This window comes from Brassica oleracea, chromosome C7 (genome assembly GCF_000695525.1).
Source record: "Brassica oleracea var. oleracea cultivar TO1000 chromosome C7, BOL, whole genome shotgun sequence".
In the NCBI taxonomy this organism is placed as follows: Eukaryota; Viridiplantae; Streptophyta; class Magnoliopsida; order Brassicales; family Brassicaceae; genus Brassica; species Brassica oleracea.
Genome location: NC_027754.1, coordinates 17,140,536 through 17,159,420, shown reverse-complemented (window position 1 = coordinate 17,159,420; position 18,885 = coordinate 17,140,536). Strand labels below are relative to the sequence as shown.

The following is an 18,885-nucleotide window of genomic DNA, read 5'->3' as shown; positions in this document are numbered from 1 at the left end:
TTAATGCACTTTATTGTTTCATCATTACAAGTGTTACATTTTAAATTTTACAAAAGTACATTCTTCTTTCATGTACAACATGTTTTTATTTTCAAAATATAAAGTATAAAACGTTTGACCATGTTTATCATAAATTTTGTTCTCTTATATTTTTTGTTTTAATTGATATTTGATTATTTAAATCTTATTAAATTTGGTTTGTGTATAAAATGTTTTTAAAACATACGAAAAAATAAAAAATTTGTGATAGACAAGAAAATTTTAAACTCACTTTATACTTTTTTTATTTTTTAAAAATGAAACTCTTTTTTTTAATGAAAATTCACATGTATTAAAACGATGGAAATGACAATGACAAATTATTTTTCGAAAAGCCCACAAAAGCCCGAAAAGCCCTGTAGCCCTATAAGGGCCGGGCCGGGCTTTGAATTCTAGGCCCAAATTATTTTCGGGCCGGGCCAGGCCGGACTCAAATATTTACGGGCTTAACGGGTTTCGGCCGGACCGGGCCGGGCCAGCCCGAATTGACACCCCTAGTCGGTATTTTATTACTTACCCCATATTATTTATGTTTTAAGAGATTCTCAATTTTATATTGTTGTTTAAGATACATATTTAGTTAGAAGTTACAAACAGATGACGACTAACTGATAAATGACCGATAAATGTTATAAAATAGTTATCATTAACTGATACATGATTTATTAATCGATACATGGATTGTTGACTGTTACAAATAGATTGCGGCTATTTGATAAATGATTAATTAGATGTTACAAAATAGTTTCATTAACTGATACATGGTCTAGTAATCGATACATGATTTGCTAGCTGATACATTTTTTGATACATAGTTTGTTAGTTGATGTATGAATTGTTATTTGATATGTTAGTCGATACGTGGATTGTTACATGATATGTAATTTTTTAGTTGATATCTGATTCGATACAAGAAAATAAATATTCATAATTAAGTAAAGTATTGATTCTTTTAATATTAATATATATCTTTGTTAGTGGTCTCCTAATTGTTACCTATTTCTTAAATAATCGTTACTGATTCCTTCTTCAGCTAACATGATTATTAACCGCTAACAATTAAGTTATCTACTTTTATATTAATAAATCATTACCTTCTTCAATAACATTGACAGAAGTGATATTAAGAGGTGTTTGGTCAAAGATTCATAGATGAGATTGGTGGAGGTGGATTTAAGAAAGAGAGTATAAGAGTGAAAGTCATCGCAAGGGATAAACGTTGCGGAGTAAACGTTGCGGAGTAAACGTTGCGAGCTTCAATGGAGGATCCATATGTGAAAACTAAAAAAATGAATGAAAATTATAAGAGTTTATAAGAGTGGTGGATGTCTTTGGAGTATCTCCCATTAAAGAGAACATAGTGAAAGTTCGTACGAAGTTGAGATGCAGAAAAAAGATTAATGAAGAAAAAAGAGATATAAACAATTTTGGCATTTCAAAACATAAAAAATAGAGTAATTTCTCTTTACGTCTTGTCATTGATAAGTCTCTAATTTTGTCTTCAAATGGGTATATTTACCCAATTTTCTCTTTTTCTAATTTGTTAAACGACATTAGGTGTTTTATTTTATGTTTCTAAAGTTTTCTGAATTTAAACTAATAAATCCTAATTACGATAATTAAGTAGATGACTACTTAGTTCGCCACTACTCGGGGTAGAAGCTAAATATTTCAACTATCTGACTAAAGTCTTGAACGATTTCTTATATATAAGGCTTAACTTGGTGAAACTATGAAAAGTGGATTACCAAAAAAAAAACTGTGGAAAGTGGTTTTGTTATATGTGGTAATGATATAATGGAGACCCAATGATGCTACAACATGTATCTACCCATAAGCACCCAGCCTAGATGAACCACACTGTGCATTATAAAGTTGAAATTAATTATAAGATGATAAACAAAGTAAAGAAGAAGAAGAAATAATTGCAAGCTTTAGCGAGGAAGAGGGGTCCCCTCAAATGCTAATAGACGATGGATCCAAAAGGTAAAATACATCTACATTACATTGTTGGGTGCAATTATTCATTCCATCTAATCTCAGCCCCTCTTTTGTTCCCTCTCCCCACCATTTAGAAAAGAAAAGAAAAAAAAAACAAATTCTATAACTATTGCTTTGCATATGTTTTTGACCTCTTTTTATTCCTTACTTCATTTGTTTGTTTATATTAAGGTTTTATTCAAATGATTCTACATCTTCGTATGGTTTATGTTATATTTCAAACGAATGCTTTTTCAAGGAATATATACCAAGCTTTTAAATTTTAGTTTTTGTTATAGTTTTTGGACTTTAAGACATTATACATGATCTCCCATCTCAATCAAAAAGGAAAAACCCCACTTAGTTATCTCATGATTTTTTTATACGAATCACGATTCTTAGTTCCCTATACTTTTTTGGGTGCAGTGTGTAGGTATGCATAAATAAAATGAACATGGAAGCTAATGAAAATTTTCAAAACCTTCCATAAGCTTTTAGGTAAATGCTAGTTAATGAAATATTTAAAAAAAAATCGAACAATGCCAAAATAAATAAAAAGAGTGAGTTCAACGTATATTCTCCTAAACCCAGCCGCTGAAAAGGATCAGAAAAGAGCAACTAACATAAACCATACAACTATATATTATACACACACGATATACATCATACAAAGATTAAAACATACCATAAGAAGACGACCCAAAAATAAAATGAAAAGCACCAAATTAAAGAGACATCACTATAAATAAATAAATAATTAAGTTCTCTTCAAAGCTTATGTGTTTCAAGATCACTTGCCATACGTTTCTCTTTCTCTCTTTAATTTCTTCTCTCATCTTTTTCATTTTAGTTTTCGCAGATGCTTCTTACAAGAACCAAAGTCTTTAGGTTTTCTATTTTTCTTCATTAATACAAAACAAAAGAGATGAAGGAGACACTTAGGTGCTGCATCGCCTGCATCCTACCGTGTGGAGCTCTGGACGTGATCCGCATCGTACACTCAAACGGATACGTTGAGGAGATCAGTGGCACAATCACCGCCAGCGAAGTAATGAAGGCACACCCGAAGCACGTACTCAAGAAACCATCTTCTCCACCGTCTTCAGATCATGATGATGTAATCTCAGCCACAAAGATCGTCATCGTCCCTCCCGAAGCTGAGCTCCAACGTGGCAAGATTTATTTCCTCATACCCGCAACTAAACCAGACAAAGAAAAGATCCGCCGCGACAGAAGTAATGCAAACGCCGTCAAGAAGCGTTCTCGGCATCATCTTGAAGACGTGGATGATCATAAGTCTAACGGGGAAAATAATGGTAAAGACAAGGACTCATCGGTGTTGATCTCTGATAGGTACTTGACGGAGATATTGTCGGAGAAAGTCGCGACCCAAAGAGATCGGAGAAAGGGACGCGTCGGCGTTTGGAGACCGCACTTAGAAAGCATAAATGAAGATTGAGGAAAACTGTATCGCCTTTTATTACAAAACAAGAGTTCATTTCTTTCAGTCGTTTTTTATTATTATGTATTTTAGAACATTGGTCCGTAGTTTTTTTTTTGGTGTAATGGTTCATAATAGTTGTTTAAGCAACGAAACATATTCAAGAGGAAGTGTTTGGTCATCTGTAACCAATAGGTTTTATAAACAACTTGTCGTGTAGTACCTGTAAGATGTAGTGAAGGTGTAGAGCAGATTGGTCGCGCGAGAAGTCTTTTGACCACGGGCGCTCTCTGGCCTCACGAGTCACGGGCAACACAACACGGAAGCCTTGGAAGTAGATAACGATCAGGAAGGTTATGCCTGTACAAAGCTTGTCTGAGTCTCATAACAGGAAACTGAGACATTTTCTTGGGAAGGAAGTAGAACAGATTCAAATTTTGATAGACATTATACGCAGAAGGTTCTGATCAAGATGTCAACTTTGTTTAGTTTTCCACATCTTCAAACATAAACCAGCTCGACAAAAACCGTTTACAAAGAAGCAACCAAGTGCTTCGGTAAGACTTAACTCGCTCTTGGATCCATCACTTGCTGCCAAACATAAAGAAGCTCGTCCCAACCTGTGCTCGTCATTAAACCTTCAACAAAACACTCATGTCGATCCCAACAGCAAACTTAGTATGATGATCATAGCGACCCACAAAGCATTCTCTGTCATCTGGTGATGATGACGTCCCTTTAGTGATTGCATTCCCTGTATCACATGGATATGCGGTGAGGAAGGTGAAATTCTCGCCGCATCCAAGGAATTTGATTGCCTTGGGGACTATATGGTGTCAAAGATTAATTAATGAGATGGGAAATAAGCATAATTTTCCGTTGGAATAAATAAGAGACAAGATAAAGACCATCAAATGGAACAGTCAATTTCTGCTTCTAGTTAAAGATGTTGCAGGAATATTGGAGAAGCTGCTGGATGATTCAAACTGTATACAGTGGAGGTTTGATATGTTCTCAGTCAAGCCAAGAGAATGTGCTCTTGCACTTTGTTTCAGGATGTATGATTGAGGATATGCTGCAGAACTTTTGTCCTGAGATGTGGCTGATAGTTACTGCAAGGTGGAGATGCCATTAGAGGCTTGGGGAGTTTTATGAAGCGGTTCAGATTCCTGGTACCCTGGAATTTTTTGGGCATCAAACGGAACTGATTCTATATCAATATGGCACCGTTGGAAGTACAGGCCAGCCATTGCTTTATATGCAGAGCAGGAAGTAGACAAGTTGGAGCCTCTAAATGAAAACCTTCCTTCTGATTTCCAGTGGGCAACATCAAAACCTGTTTCACTGAGGTTCTTATTTCTGAGATATGTGCAAGCACTTGTCCGACTGAAACAGAACTTGCAGCTGCAACAGAATTGAAAGAATTAATTTAAAACTTTTTAATGTAACAAAAAAAAAAACAGAATTGAAAGAAGTTGAAAGCTGCGGCGATCTTTTTTTTATATATATGTTTTGACTTTTGAGACATTTAAAAGAATATTTTGCAATTTTTAGATTACTTTTTGGTTATTCTTTTATTTTCTTAATAAATTTATTTTATATTGACATTTATGATTTTTTTATAGTTGATAGAGTTTAATAGTGACTAGATTTAAATCTGTGCTTTAAAAGCATGAATATTTTTTTCCATCTTGATAAAATTTGATTGAATTTATAACTTTTATGAAAAAATAAATAATTTTAAAATTGTTATATTTGTGTTTCAAAAAGTATTGTTCTATTATACTATTTTATTTTCAAGTAGTGTTTTCATATAAGATCCAGGCTCGTGGTTGAACCGATAGATCCATTGATCTGTGTATAATCCAGTTCAAATTTGGTAAAAATAACTTTAATTGAAAATCCTAGAAAACTGGTAAAAATCCAAAACTTGTTATTAACCTACGATTCAATATCAGATGATCCGCTGAAAACCCCAAAAATACAAAATTATTTTTGATTTTTTTTTATTAAATAACTCATATCTTTTAATATATTATATAAAATTGAAAAAACTTGTGATTCTTTAGACTTTAATGAAATTTGTATTATGACATTTGAAGAAAATGAAACATGGCAATAGAAAAAAATGAAAATTTATGGATACGACAATATTATTTTCTTTTTCGTTACTAATAAACTATGATAAGTTTGTATTTTTATTTATTTCAGATCTAAAATTTAATTTTATGATAAATTTTAAAATATTTTTGAACACTCAAAATTGACAATATCATTATCATGTACAAAAAGACATAGTAAATAATATTATTTTAATTTTCATGTATATATTCATATTCAAGCGTTAAATAATACTATGCATGAAAAATGATATTCAAATAAAATGGAGAGTGTAATTTACATAAAATTAGAATTATTATCATTCACAAAATATGGAAAGTATTAATTACCATAAATATAGGGAATCTCATATTCTATTTCTAGTTTAAATAAGTAATATTTATATTAAAATTAATGGGCATGACAAATTGACAATGTAAATAATTTCAAAAGCAAGGGCAAAATCCTACTAGGAAAGTTTTCATCAAAAAAAAAAAAATCCTACTAGGAATTCTGATTTAATATTATAGATTTTTTTGTTAACTACACTGACTTTTAATAGTTTTTTTTTTCAAAGATTTAAGGGATTTAATCTATATATCAAGCGAGATTTTTGTAAAACCATTTCTTTTAACTTTACTTTCCTTTTTATCTTTGAAATACAGTTGTTAGAAATTTTGACACTTTTAAATATTTTTAATATATATAACACGTTATTTTTTAATGATCTTATTAGCTGATTATTTTCGTCCATGTAGCATGTTTAAAATGGCTTAGAAATATTGGTTTAGTTTATGGTAACGTAGATAGCGTTGATGGAGGTATCGATATATTCTCACAAAACTAAACGTCTATTGGTAGATATTAGTGTTAGCTGTCTGTCACCTTGGGCGATAAACATGATTAACCAAATTATTAAACAGTTAATTTGATCATGTGTTTTCCCATTTGATTATTGTTATACTGTTTAAAAGAAAGGCGTCAGCTTTTCATTATTTCACGTCCTTGCACAAATAAACAATTTATTGAGATAGCAAGACCACCTCCATTGGGGTCTCTACGAAAGATATAAAAAAACAGAACCAACTCTTATCGTGGAGGTTTTAGAGTTGGTAAAGAACCCTTACGTGCCAATTACGTATTGATCCTCCTTGTTGTCTCTCTCTCTTTCTCCTTTTTCCTTCCTGAAATCAATTTTTTTTTTCTTCCTCCAATTTCGATCACTTCATCTTCTCTGTGATCCTGATCCGGAGTAGGTGGAGGTCCCGGTGGCGACCATCGTCTGGAAAGTTCACTGATAAACAGTATTTGCAGTCTATGGCACAAGCTGTTCATGCTTTCGATCTAAAATTGTTGGATCTTGTTGTTATTCTGTTCTCTCTGTTTTTGTTCTAGCTCGTGTTCTATCTCAGTCCCATATAAACTCCACAGGTAGATCCTTCTATCTGCCATTGCGCCAATGATAACTGAACCGTCATGAAGCCATCCACAAGAAACAGAACCAACATCATCTCTTCCATAAGTGCCAACACATTGTCCTGAACTAACACCCAAGCCATGAGTCAAAAGCAAGAACAAATCTGGAAGTCCACCTGTAGTCTCTGAGCAGACAGGAGACAATATTTATCTGTAATAATTAAGATAAACACCAAAATTCAAACTCACCACAACACAAACATAGAGAAACAGAGGAGTCATAGTGATACATACCTTTGATAGTTTAATCTTATGTTTTGTACAAAAACGTTACAAAAACGTTGCAACGGTGCAAGCCCTGCATAATACCTTAAATTGACCATTAGGTGATCAACTTAGAGACAATAAGTGATCAAGAATCATACAGTATACAGTAACTGATTTTAGTACCAATATCATACAATAAAAAGGTATGAACTTTTTACCTCTCAGCATTAAAGATGAATCTTTGTTTATCAAAGAAGAGTAATAGAGAAAACGAAGTCTTTTGTGTCCATTCCCGTTCCAAGGACCTTCAAAAAGGATTAATTTTTCAATGTTATTCAACAAAATATGATTTTTTGTTTTGAAGATTCTGTAATGTTAACCTGTGCGTAAGCAGTAGTGTTGGGATTGAGTTTGTGTGTTTTTATTTTGAGATTCTTCTTGTTCTTACCAGTTTCGTCAAAACCATAAGCTCTTCTCTTGTTGAACTCGAAAGGAGAAGACTTTGAACCGTTCTTGGAGAGAAGAACAAATCAGAGAAGGGCCTGAGAGGAAGAAAACTTTGAACCGTTTCTTGGCTTTGTTCTTCTCATCGCTAGTTTGAAGTCTTTGTTGTCGTCTTGGTTTGTTGTCTTTGTGTCTGATCATTGTTTTTGCAGGTGGAAGAATACATGTGAGACAAGAAGACATGGGAGTAGACACAAGAAGATATGGGAGTTACAAGAAGAGATGTGACTACTGATCAGTACTCTGATTTGTTTGAAATTCGAATCATTCACAACGCCTTTGTATAACTGTATATCGTAAGTTGTGATTGCATTATATGAGTACACTTGTGACACAAGAAGACACAAATAAATGTATGTATCCGAACCTTAATCATTATGAATGCAAATACAAGTCTTCCAGTAATGCAAATACAAGTCTACATATGTGATTACACATGTGACACAAGAAGACACTTGTGATTCAAATACAAGTACAAACAGTTTTCGCACAACCGGAATCAAACCAAAGTTCACAAGTTGATTTCACGCTTTCTACAGATATGCCTTCAAATATCGGCAATATGATGAGCATTCGGAATCGAGTTTGTGATAAAACAATACATCAACAATTGAAAGCTGATTTTGTTGAGAATATATGGCAAAATTTTGGAATAAATCAAGATTTTAACTAATCGGTTTTTTCTCGTTTACGATTTGTATTTGTATTTTTAATATGTTGTTATGTCTTTTTTATTTAAATTTTTATGTTCTTTCATGTTATGAAATCCAATCATTCAACTTTAAAAAATAAAATTAAAAAATTAAGAATCTCAATGAGGTTCTCCCATTGGACGATGAGAAATTAAATTAGACTAACAAATGTTCTGAACCTTTCAAATCACTAAATTAATTACTAAATTATTGATTAGAGCCCATTATGGGTTCTTACCAATGGATTCTTGACAAAAGAATACTCATTGAGTAACAATGGCAGCAACTTTCATTGTTCACTTTGAAAACGGTTTCATCTTTATCATCATTTGCCTCTTTTCATTTCTCTGTTACTATTTCTTCTTCAAGAAACCAAATGACTCACAAGGATGTGATCTGCCTCCCAGCCCTCCCTCGCTTCCAATCATCGGCCATCTGCACCTTCTCCTCTCTCTTCTAGTCCACAAATCTTTACATAAACTCTCCTCCAAGTACGGACCTATCCTCTATCTTCGTGTCTTAATCGTTCCCATACTCCTTGTCTCCTCTGCCTCAATAGCCTATGAGATCTTTAGGGCGCAAGACATGAACGTTTCAACTCGCAACCTCCCTACGAACGAAGGGTCTCTTTTCTTTGGATCTTCCGGCCTCGCTACCGCTCCTTACGGAGATTACTGGAAATTCATAAAAAGCTCATCACCACAAAGCTCCTCGGACCTCAGGCCCTCGAGAGGTCACGAGGCGTCCGCGCGGATGAGGTAAATCGGTTTTACTTGAATCTTGTAGACAAGGCAACGAAGAAGGAGAGCGTTGAGATCGCTGAGGAAGCTATGAAGCTAATAAGCAACAACATGTGCAAGATGCTTATGGGAAAGAGTGATCATGCAGAGAAAGTGAGGGGGTTAGTGGCTGAAACAGATGTCTTATCAAAGAAGTTTTTCTTGGCGGCTATCTTGCGCAAGCCGCTTTCGAAGCTCGGGATCGCAGTTTTCAAAAAGATTTAGTCAGTATTTCCTCCAGGTACAACAAGGTGTTGGAGAAGAGTCTTGTGGAATATGAGGAGGACCATAACCAAAGCTGTGAGATGTTGGACGTACTATTGGAAGCTTGTCAAGGTAAAACTAAGGATTTTAAAATAGCTAGGCTATTAACTAATTTAACTATACAGTTGATTAAATATTTTTCCATTTCCCATATTAACATCCCTATGTAAAACAGCAGAGTATAAGATCACTAGGAACCATATCAAGGCTTTGTTCGTGGTAAAAAGTTTTTTTTTTTCTGTTGTATGTGGATTCATTAAATCGAGAAACTAATCCATTACCATTTGGTTGTAATGTATGCTTGTACAGGATCTTTTCGCTGCAAATACTGACACGTCAACGAACACTATACAATGGACAATGGCAAAGATTTTAGAGAGATTGAGAGAAGAAATAGATTCGGTTGTAGAGAAAACAAGGTTGATTCAGGAAACAGATCTACCCAACCTTCCGTATTTGCAAGCTGTCGTCAAGGAAGGACTGAGATTGCACCCTGATAGGTATCAAAGAGCTTACTTCCAGAGAAATAAGAATAAAGAAGTAGAAGCTGACGTGGCTGGAGTAGTTGGAAACAGTTTAGAAGTCTGTTATGAGTGAAGTCGAAACTTCTGAATCAGTTAGAGGCTTGCCGTTACGGAGAAGAGTGAAGCTAGTTATTAAATAAAGAGTGTAGTTCATTTTGTATTTTCTTAAGCTTTAAATTGTATGTGAAAGACGATATGAGTCTTAGCTACACAGTCGTTATGAGACTGGTGAATCTGTTCTGAGTTCGTCATGAGAGCTTGGATCGATTAACACTCGAGTTGTATTACATTGATTCATTGATAATCGGAAGAGTATTACATTGTTCTTGAGTTACTGATATCATAAATCTATCATTGGTGCAGTGAAACTGAACGGAGGCAACGCGACGTTACAGAGATGGAAGATACGAGAAGCGGTGAGGAGTTAGCGGTGACACCGAGCTCAGCAATACCACAATCAGCAAATGTACAACGACTTCTCGACGAGGTGGAGTGGTTACGACTAGGTTACGAGATGGTGGCTCGAAACGATCGAGCGACGATGGAGAGATTCGATTCGGTGGCGAAGCAGTTCGATTCAGTTGAGAAGAAGATTGACAAGATCGGAACGAAATCAAACACCAGATTCGAATCTTTGGAGAAGCGAATGTCGACGATAACAGAAATTCTAACTTGAATCGAGGGAAACGCAGCGGTCACTCAACGGCCAGGCAAAGAAATTGCATCAACCTCACAACATCAAGACAAACAGGTACCGATAATTCTTTCTGATCCCGAACGATCTCCATTTTCGTTAGGTTATCAGGGAATCCACAATACACATGCAAATCGAGATACAATGCTGAGGAAGATTGATATGCCTGTGTTTTATGGATCTTTGTCATTCGAGTGGATTTCTCGTGTTGAAAGATTTTTCAGGATTGGTAACTACAATGAGGAATAGAAGCTACACTTGGTTTCATTGATCCTAGAAGGGCCAGTGTTACAGTGGTTCAATGGGGAAACTATCAGTTTTCCATTTGTAAGCTGGAATCGGTTTACCAAAAGAATGTTGGACAGATTTGGAGAACCTATTGATAATGATCCAGCAGCACAATTGTTTTGCTTGAGACAAGAGGGGGATATTGTAGACTACGTTAATGAGTTTGAAGCATTGCGGAATCAGGTTACTGGAATCGATGAGAAGAATCTGATAAAGGTGTTTTTTTACGGGATGAAACCAGAAATGAAAGAGGTCATACGAATGAAGGAACCAGTGAGTTTGACGGATCATAAACTGGCAGTCCTAAAGATGCAAAGCACCGCGTTCTGTAAAGTGATCAGCTAGCGGGAAAGGGAGACTTTACAAGAGGTCAACATAGACAATTGTACAACCCCCGTCCTGCGGATCAAGTAGCAAAGAAACATGGAGAGACTCAGAAAACAGAAAATGATGCTAACAAGGAGAACGTGGGCACTAAGAAGACTAATCTCAGACCAAGACAACAGTTCTCTGATAACGATCTCAACCGAATGAGAAAGGAGAATGTCTGCTTCAGATATCAAGATCCATGGACTCCACAACACAGATTTGAGTGCCCAAACCGATCATTACGAGTACTTACAGTGATCAATGGCTTAGAATTGGAAGTTCTGAACCCTTTCGAAGAAGAACAAGAGCGAGAGGAGGCACAACAGATCCTTCATACCCTGTCTCTAAACGCATATTTGGGTATTGAATCTCCAAGAACAACAAAGATGCGTGGTTACATCACAATGGAGAGGTGATCGTCATGCTCGATAGCGGAGCATCTCACAACTTCATATCACCTGAAGTTGTGAACAAGGTACGACTAAAAGTTTGTGCGGATAATAACTTGAACGTGATGTTGGGAAATGGGGTGACTGTGAACGCATTGGGAGTTTGCCGATCAGTCATTTTCCAATTAAACAAGACCAACTTCACAAGTGACTTCATCTCTCTCGAACTGGGAAACGTCGATGTAATACTTGGCATTCAGTGGCTTGAAACGTTAGGCAAATGTGAAGTGGATTGGAAGGAGCAGGTCCTTTCCTTTGTCTATCAAGGAAACAGAGTGACATTGTTGGGAGAAAGATCCCTTCATGGCACAAATATTTTCTTTCAAGTCGTTGTCTCCAGTCTGTACAGTGAGTAAAGTAGGAAGAGAAGTGCTCTTTGCTCACTCTACTGCCTCATCGTCGACTCCAGATAAACCCTCAGAACTCTCTAAATTTCAAACACAATACAAGGATGTGTTCACAATTCCAACAGGTCTGCCGCCTGTACGAGGTAAAGAGCACTCCATCACACTAGTACCAGGTGTCTCAGCAGTTTCGGTGAGACCCTATCGATACCCTCATGCTAGTAAAATGGTGATGGAACAAATGGTTACAAAAATGTTGTCGTCAGGGATTATCCAGCCTAGTACAAGCCCCTTCTCCAATCCTGTGTTATTAGGATGGTTCCTTTCGTTTCTGTGTTGATTACAGGGCGTTGAATCGTGCGACAGTACCGGATAAATATCCAATTCCGGTAATTGATCATTTACTAGACGAGCTACATGGAGCTGCAGTGTTTACAAAACTTGATCTAAGGTCTGGCTATCATCAGATAAGAATGACAGAGACTGACATCTAAGACTGCTTTCAGAACAGTAGAAGGCCATTATGAGTTCTGGGTGATGCCCTTTGGCCTCATAAACGCGCCAGCAACGTTTCAAGCTTTGATGAACATGATTTTCAAACCGTTTTTAAGGCGTTTTGTACTGGTCTTCTTCGATGATATACTGATCTACAGTAAGGATGAAGCTTCTCATGTGGAGCATGTACGAGAGGTTCTTCAGGTCTTAAGGGAGAAACGATTATTTGCGAATCAAAAGAAGTGTACATTTGGAGTTTCACAAGTAGAGTATCTGGGTCATTTGATATCATTACAAGGTGTGGCAACTGATCCATCAAAAACCGAGGCTATGAATGTGTCGCCATCACCTGCAACAGTCAAAAACCTCAGAGGCTTTCTTGGGTTGACATGATATTATAGAAGATTCATTCGACACAATGGTACTATTGCAAGACCTTTAACTAACTTGCTCAAACAATATCAATTTCATTGGTCAGGAGAGTCTCAGGTGGCGTTTGGTCAGTTGAAGCATGCTATGGTGACAACACCAGTCTTAGTGTTACCGGATTTTAATCAAACATTTGTAGTAGAGACGGATGCTTCGAGATTCGGATTGGGAGCAGTCTTGATGCAGAACAAGAACCCAATTGTGTTTTTCAGTCATGCTTTAACGCCAAGAGAACAACTTAAGCCAACCTACAAAAGAGAATTAATGGCAATTGTTATGGCTGTGAGGAAGTGGAAACATTATTTGATGGGTAGAAGATTTCTAATACACACGGATCAGAGAAGCCTCAAGTATCTTTTGGAGCAGAAGGAAGTCAATTTGGAATATCAGAAGTGGTTAATTAAGCTGTTGGGGTTTAATTTTGAGATCTCTTATAAACCAGGGTGTGAGAATAAGGCAGCTGATGGTCTTTCTTGCAGTATGTCAGTATCATCTTTGATACTATCTTTAACAACTCCTTCAGTGCTGCAGTGGGAGGACTTGTTTAAAGAGATTGCAGAGAACAAGACCATTCAAGAGATGATCAGAAAGATTCAGTCAGGAGAGTTACAATCTTCAAAATATAATATTTTGGATGGGAAGTTATGGTTCAAGAACAGATTGGTGATACCAAAGAAATTTTCTTTCCATTCCCTGATATTACACGAGGCTCATGATATTATTTTGGGAGGTCACTCGGGAGTTTTTAAGACACTAAAGCGGGTTCAACGTACTTTCTTCTGGAGGGGAATGTCTAAACAGATTCAGGAGTATGTTGCAGAGTGTATGATATGTCAAACTCACAAGCACTCTACGTTGTCTCCAGCAGGATTATTACAACCTCTTCTTGTACCAGACCAAGTGTGGGACGACATCACTATGGATTTCATTGAAGGATTGCCAACGTCTGGAGGCGTGAATGTCATCTTTGTGATAATTGATCGACTGAGAAAATATGCACATTTTGTGGGTTTGAAACATCATTTCACAACTTTGGATGTGGCTCGCAGTTTTGTCTCTCAGGTGGTTAAGCTGCACGGGTTTCCAAAAAGTATTCTGTCTGACAGAGATAAAACATTCTTGAGTTCATTCTGGTCTGAAACATTCCGTTTAGCGGGCACACAGTTGAAGTACAACACGTCCTTTCATCCACAAACGGACGGTCAATCTGAAATTCTGAACCGTTGCTTAGAAACATATCTGCGGTGTTTCTCTTCTGCTCACCCACGGACTTGGAACAAGTATCTGGATTGGGCAGAATTATGGTATAATACAAGTTATCACAAGTCCTTACAGGCAACTCCTTTCAAGGTTTTATATGGAAGAGATCCTCCGCCTATTATTCATTATGAAACGTCATCGACAAGAGTTTTGAATTGGAAAGATCATTGCTAGAACGTGATGAGATGCTTCTACGGCTGAAGGAGAATTTGCATCGCGCTCAAGATATTATGAAAGCACAAGCAGATAAGTCACGCAGAGATGTGGAGTTTGAAGTAGGATCGATGGTTTACTTGGAAGTTACGTCCGTACCGCCAGCAAACAGTCATTCTTCGTTTTTGTCAGAAGCTTGCGGCCAAGTTTTATGGACCGTATAAAGTCTTAGCTCGTATTGGAAAAGTGGCTTACAAGTTACAGTTACCATCAGAATTGAAGATACATCATGTGTTTCATGTGTCTCAATTGAAACAGGCTCTTGGAAGCAAGGATCATAGCGTTGCCTTGCCACCGGTTTGTATTGGGGATGTTTTGTTTGAGCTCGAACCAGAGGAGCTTGTGGAGAAACGTTACAACGCGTCAGGCGAGTTGGAACTTTTGGTGAAATGGGCTAATAAGGAGGCTTTGGAGAATTCGTGGATGTTGTATGCAGAGTTTGTCTCACGCTTTCCTGATTTTAAGCTTGAGGACAAGCTGGGTTTCGTTGGTGGGAGTATTGATAGGTATCAAAGAGCTTACTTCCGGAGAAAGAAGAATAAAGAAGTAGAAGCTGACGTGGCTGGAGTCGTTGGAAACGGTTTAGAAGTCTGTTATGAGTGAAGTCGAAACTTTTGAATCCGTTAGAGGCTTTGCCGTTATGGAGAAGAGTGAAGCTAGTTGTTAAATAAAGAGTGTAGTTCATTTTTTATTTTCTTAAGCTTGAAGTTGTACGTGAAAGACGATATGAGTCTTAGCTACACAATCGTTATGAGACTGGTGAATCTGTTCTGAGTTCGTCATGAGAGCTTGGATCGATTCACACTCGAGTTGTATTACATTGATTCATTGATAATCGGAAGAGTATTACATTGTTTTTGAGTTACTTATATCATAAATCTATCACACCCACCGGTACCTCTTGTGTTAAGGACCTTCCAAGAAGGATGTAAGATCGGAGGCTTTGATACGTTGGAGAAGACAAAACTTGTTGTTAACTGCTATGCTGTAATGACGGATCCAGATGTCTGGGAATACCCCGAGGAGTTTAAGCCTGAGAGGTTTTTGCCTTCTTCAAGATCATATCAAGAGGACGAAATGAAAGAGGAAGTCCTGAAATATATTCCTTTCAGGAGCGGAAGGAGAGGCTGTCCTGGATCAAATCTAGCTTATCTTTCTGTAGAAACCGCAATTGGAGTCATGGTGCAATGTTTTGATTGGAAAATCGAAGGAGATGAGGTTAACATGGAAGAGGCTCGTGGAACACTGACGTTGACTATGGCTCATCCCCTTAAGTGCACTCCGCTTCTTCGAGATCTTAACCTTTTACCTGCCATTTGTAGATTTCCAGTCTGTGCATCCTATACAATGTCTATCTATGCATGTCATCTTTTGTTTATGGCTACATGGAAAGAATAACTTTATTATGTATGATTTTGTACACGAATTTTAGATAAAATGCAGTTAGCAAATATAGATGCTCCAAACTTTGTCTAAAGCTCAAAACTTCGAGCATATAAAAAATGTTGTTGTACATTTAGAGGAATTCCTTAGGAAGAAAATGACATAAAAAAGGTTTTATCGAAGAGTAACTAAAATCAAGAGTTAACTAACCGTAGATATTGTGTTTAGAGTTAAAGGTGAAAATTTTAGAGGTTGTGTTTACAAATGTTTAAAATAGAAAATATATATTTAAATTTTTTTTAAAAATTATAATAGTTTCAAAAAAGCATTTTTAAATTTCTACAAGAAAATTTGAAAAAAAATAATAAAAAAATCGAATTTGAAAACATGTAATTCAAAAGAATAAAAATATTATTTTTCTCTATTTTTTATTTTTGTTAATTTTTTGTTTTTTATTATTTATATATCTATAAAATAAAGGGTATAAGAATCTTTTATCGCTTCAATTAAATTTCTTTTAGTCATTTTTCTACTTGAAATCTCTTTTCGTGACAAAAACTTAAAAGAGATTATTTGAAAGAATTATTTGTACATTTATTAGGCGAAATAATATTTATATGCATCTCTTATATATTAAAAGAGAAGCATTTGCAATAAATGTGTTCACACACAAATTGACACGTGTCAGTCACACAATCATTTCATCTTTAGAATGCTTACGTGTCAGCTTTATAGTCATTTAGCAATTAATATGTTCATACATTAATTTTCTTAACTTTATCGTAGATAATTTAATATGTTCACACACTATTTTTATGTAAATTTAAGTATTTAGTCTTGCATTATTCAAACTTTTATGTTTTATATTATTTTTATTTTTAGATTTTGAGGATTAAGTATATTTGGATTTTTGTTAAAAAAATTACATAATTAAAATGGATACCCGAACTCGAATCCAAACCGAATACCGAGAAAGGAAGCGGAGAGAAGGAGGGTAAGAGAGGCGAAGAAATAAAACGAAAAGGGAGGGGCGACCGGCGTTAATGGAGAAGGAGAACGCCGCCAACCACCCTAACTGAGGAGCTTAGGCTTTTTCTCTAGAGAGCATTTTCGTTTTTCGTAATTGTCTTCGTTCAATTTCCATGGAAAGAACATTAATTTCTGTTATATATCTATTCTTTTATGATGCAATATATTTTTAGCTATTATTAATAAAATACAGTGTTAAAAACTATTCATATTTACAGGAGTTGTTATTAATAGAATAAGAATATGCACATAGAATAAGAATAGGCATATTTTTCTCAATCACGACTCCGTCGGATGTGTCAAACATGGCAGATTATGTGACTCCGGAAGATCCAGGAGAGAGCTCGAGCATGTGGATCCGCCGTTTCTGAGGATCCTGAAGTTCTGAGCACTGGCGACAGTGAGGCATGACTAATGTTTTTAAACCCGACCCGGATCCGAGGTCGAATCGGCAAATCCGGTGATCCGGCATGTAATCAGTTTTGAAATTTTTATTAAAAAAATTATTTACAACCTGATAAAACCCACAAAAACTGCTAAAACTTGGGATCCGGCTATAGGTTGAACAGATGGATGACCCAATATATAATCGGATTTGATTTAAATTTTTATTTAAAGAGTATTCTAATATATATTCATGAATATTCAGATGAATAATAGAAATGTTTTGGATGTGATAATCTAGTTTTGTAAAATTTAGCTATGCAAATTTTTTGTCAAACTAATTTTTCATTTTTCATCTAGTTGTAAGCGTAATGAGTCAATATTTGAAAGAATCCATACAAAAAGAGAGAAATAGACTTGCACATCAATGATTCATATAATATAAACTCTATAAATTAATACTAGATAAATTAATAAATTTCTCTAGTCCTGAATTAGTTTGGTTCAAAATATGACACAAATCGATAAAATAATAAGATATAAATATTTTAGAAAATCCTATGTAAATATATGATCTCATTAAAATCATAAATTAGTAATTTTTGTATATATACATTTTACATATATACAAACAAACAGTCGTACTATTTAATTTATTTCACAATAAAATTATCTCTATATTTTCTTAACACTTAAATAAATTTTGTTAATATTTAGTAAAATTATATCTAAACCACATTTAAATTTTAGAAAACATATTTTATATGCACCAAATAATACAATAAAAATTACGTGAAAGTTTAATTTGAAAAATTTAATTAATGTATATATGGTAAAATCAATTATTATTTTTATTTTATAAAATGACATTCTAAAATAAAAATCCAGAAAAATCATTTTTTGTAAATTAATAACTCTATAAATTAATAATATTTCATAGTTTCAACATGATTAATTTATAGAGTTTTTACTGTGCACTTATTACAACTCACGTTTGCAAGAAATGTGAGCAAATATAATCTTTCGTTTATTTCTTTAGTTTAATTTTGTTATTGACGGATTATTACGTTTACGATGTTTTGTTTTTATTTATTTTACATTTAAAATTAATTTCTTTATGATAATCAGACATTTAAAATTAATTGATTCCCTTTTTGTTATATATTTTTGTTATATAACTTAATTCTTAACTTGTTACAGTTTGATATATAATCTATATGATTAAAACTGAAGTACCTTTTGGTACTGTTTGGAAACTTAGATAGTAGATTAAATGAAAGTTGTTTGGAAACAAGGATAGCAAATTATTTTATTTACATATTTAGTCACTGTATTTATTTCTCATTTACAGATTCTGTCGTTTGGAAACTTGGATAACAGATTAAATGAGAATTGTTAGGAAACACAGATAGTAGATTAAATATTTTGTTTTATTTACACATTTAGCCATTGCATTTCTTTCTTATTTACAAATCTGTCACTTCACTTAAAATCAAAAATTTAAATTAATTAATTACAATGAATTGTTATTTCTTTTTGCTG

At 35.0% G+C, this 18,885-nt stretch overlaps 1 protein-coding gene, 1 long non-coding RNA gene and 1 pseudogene across 4 annotated transcripts; 2 read left to right on the top strand and 1 right to left on the bottom strand.

Moving 5' to 3' along the window:
* Positions 1 to 2,715: 2,715 nt before the first annotated feature.
* On the top strand, positions 2,716 to 3,649 carry LOC106304173. The gene has a single exon (XM_013740570.1). The coding sequence runs from the start codon at positions 2,945 to 2,947 to the stop codon at positions 3,476 to 3,478; it is 534 nt and encodes a 177-aa protein (XP_013596024.1). The 5' UTR covers positions 2,716 to 2,944; the 3' UTR covers positions 3,479 to 3,649.
* A 3,312-nt stretch (positions 3,650 to 6,961) lies between these two features.
* LOC106304312 lies at positions 6,962 to 8,108 on the bottom strand. 3 transcript variants are annotated; one of them, XR_001262697.1, is made up of 4 exons: positions 7,624 to 8,108; positions 7,462 to 7,548; positions 7,271 to 7,334; positions 6,962 to 7,187 (listed from the first exon to the last, which is right to left on the bottom strand). It is a non-coding gene; the product is annotated as an uncharacterized LOC106304312 (long non-coding RNA). The 3 variants fall into 3 exon arrangements; XR_001262696.1 differs by having other exon boundaries at positions 7,271 to 7,345; positions 7,692 to 8,108; XR_001262695.1 differs by having other exon boundaries at positions 7,692 to 8,108.
* A 607-nt stretch (positions 8,109 to 8,715) lies between these two features.
* LOC106302722 lies at positions 8,716 to 15,945 on the top strand (annotated as a pseudogene).
* The last annotated feature ends 2,940 nt before the right edge of the window (positions 15,946 to 18,885 follow it).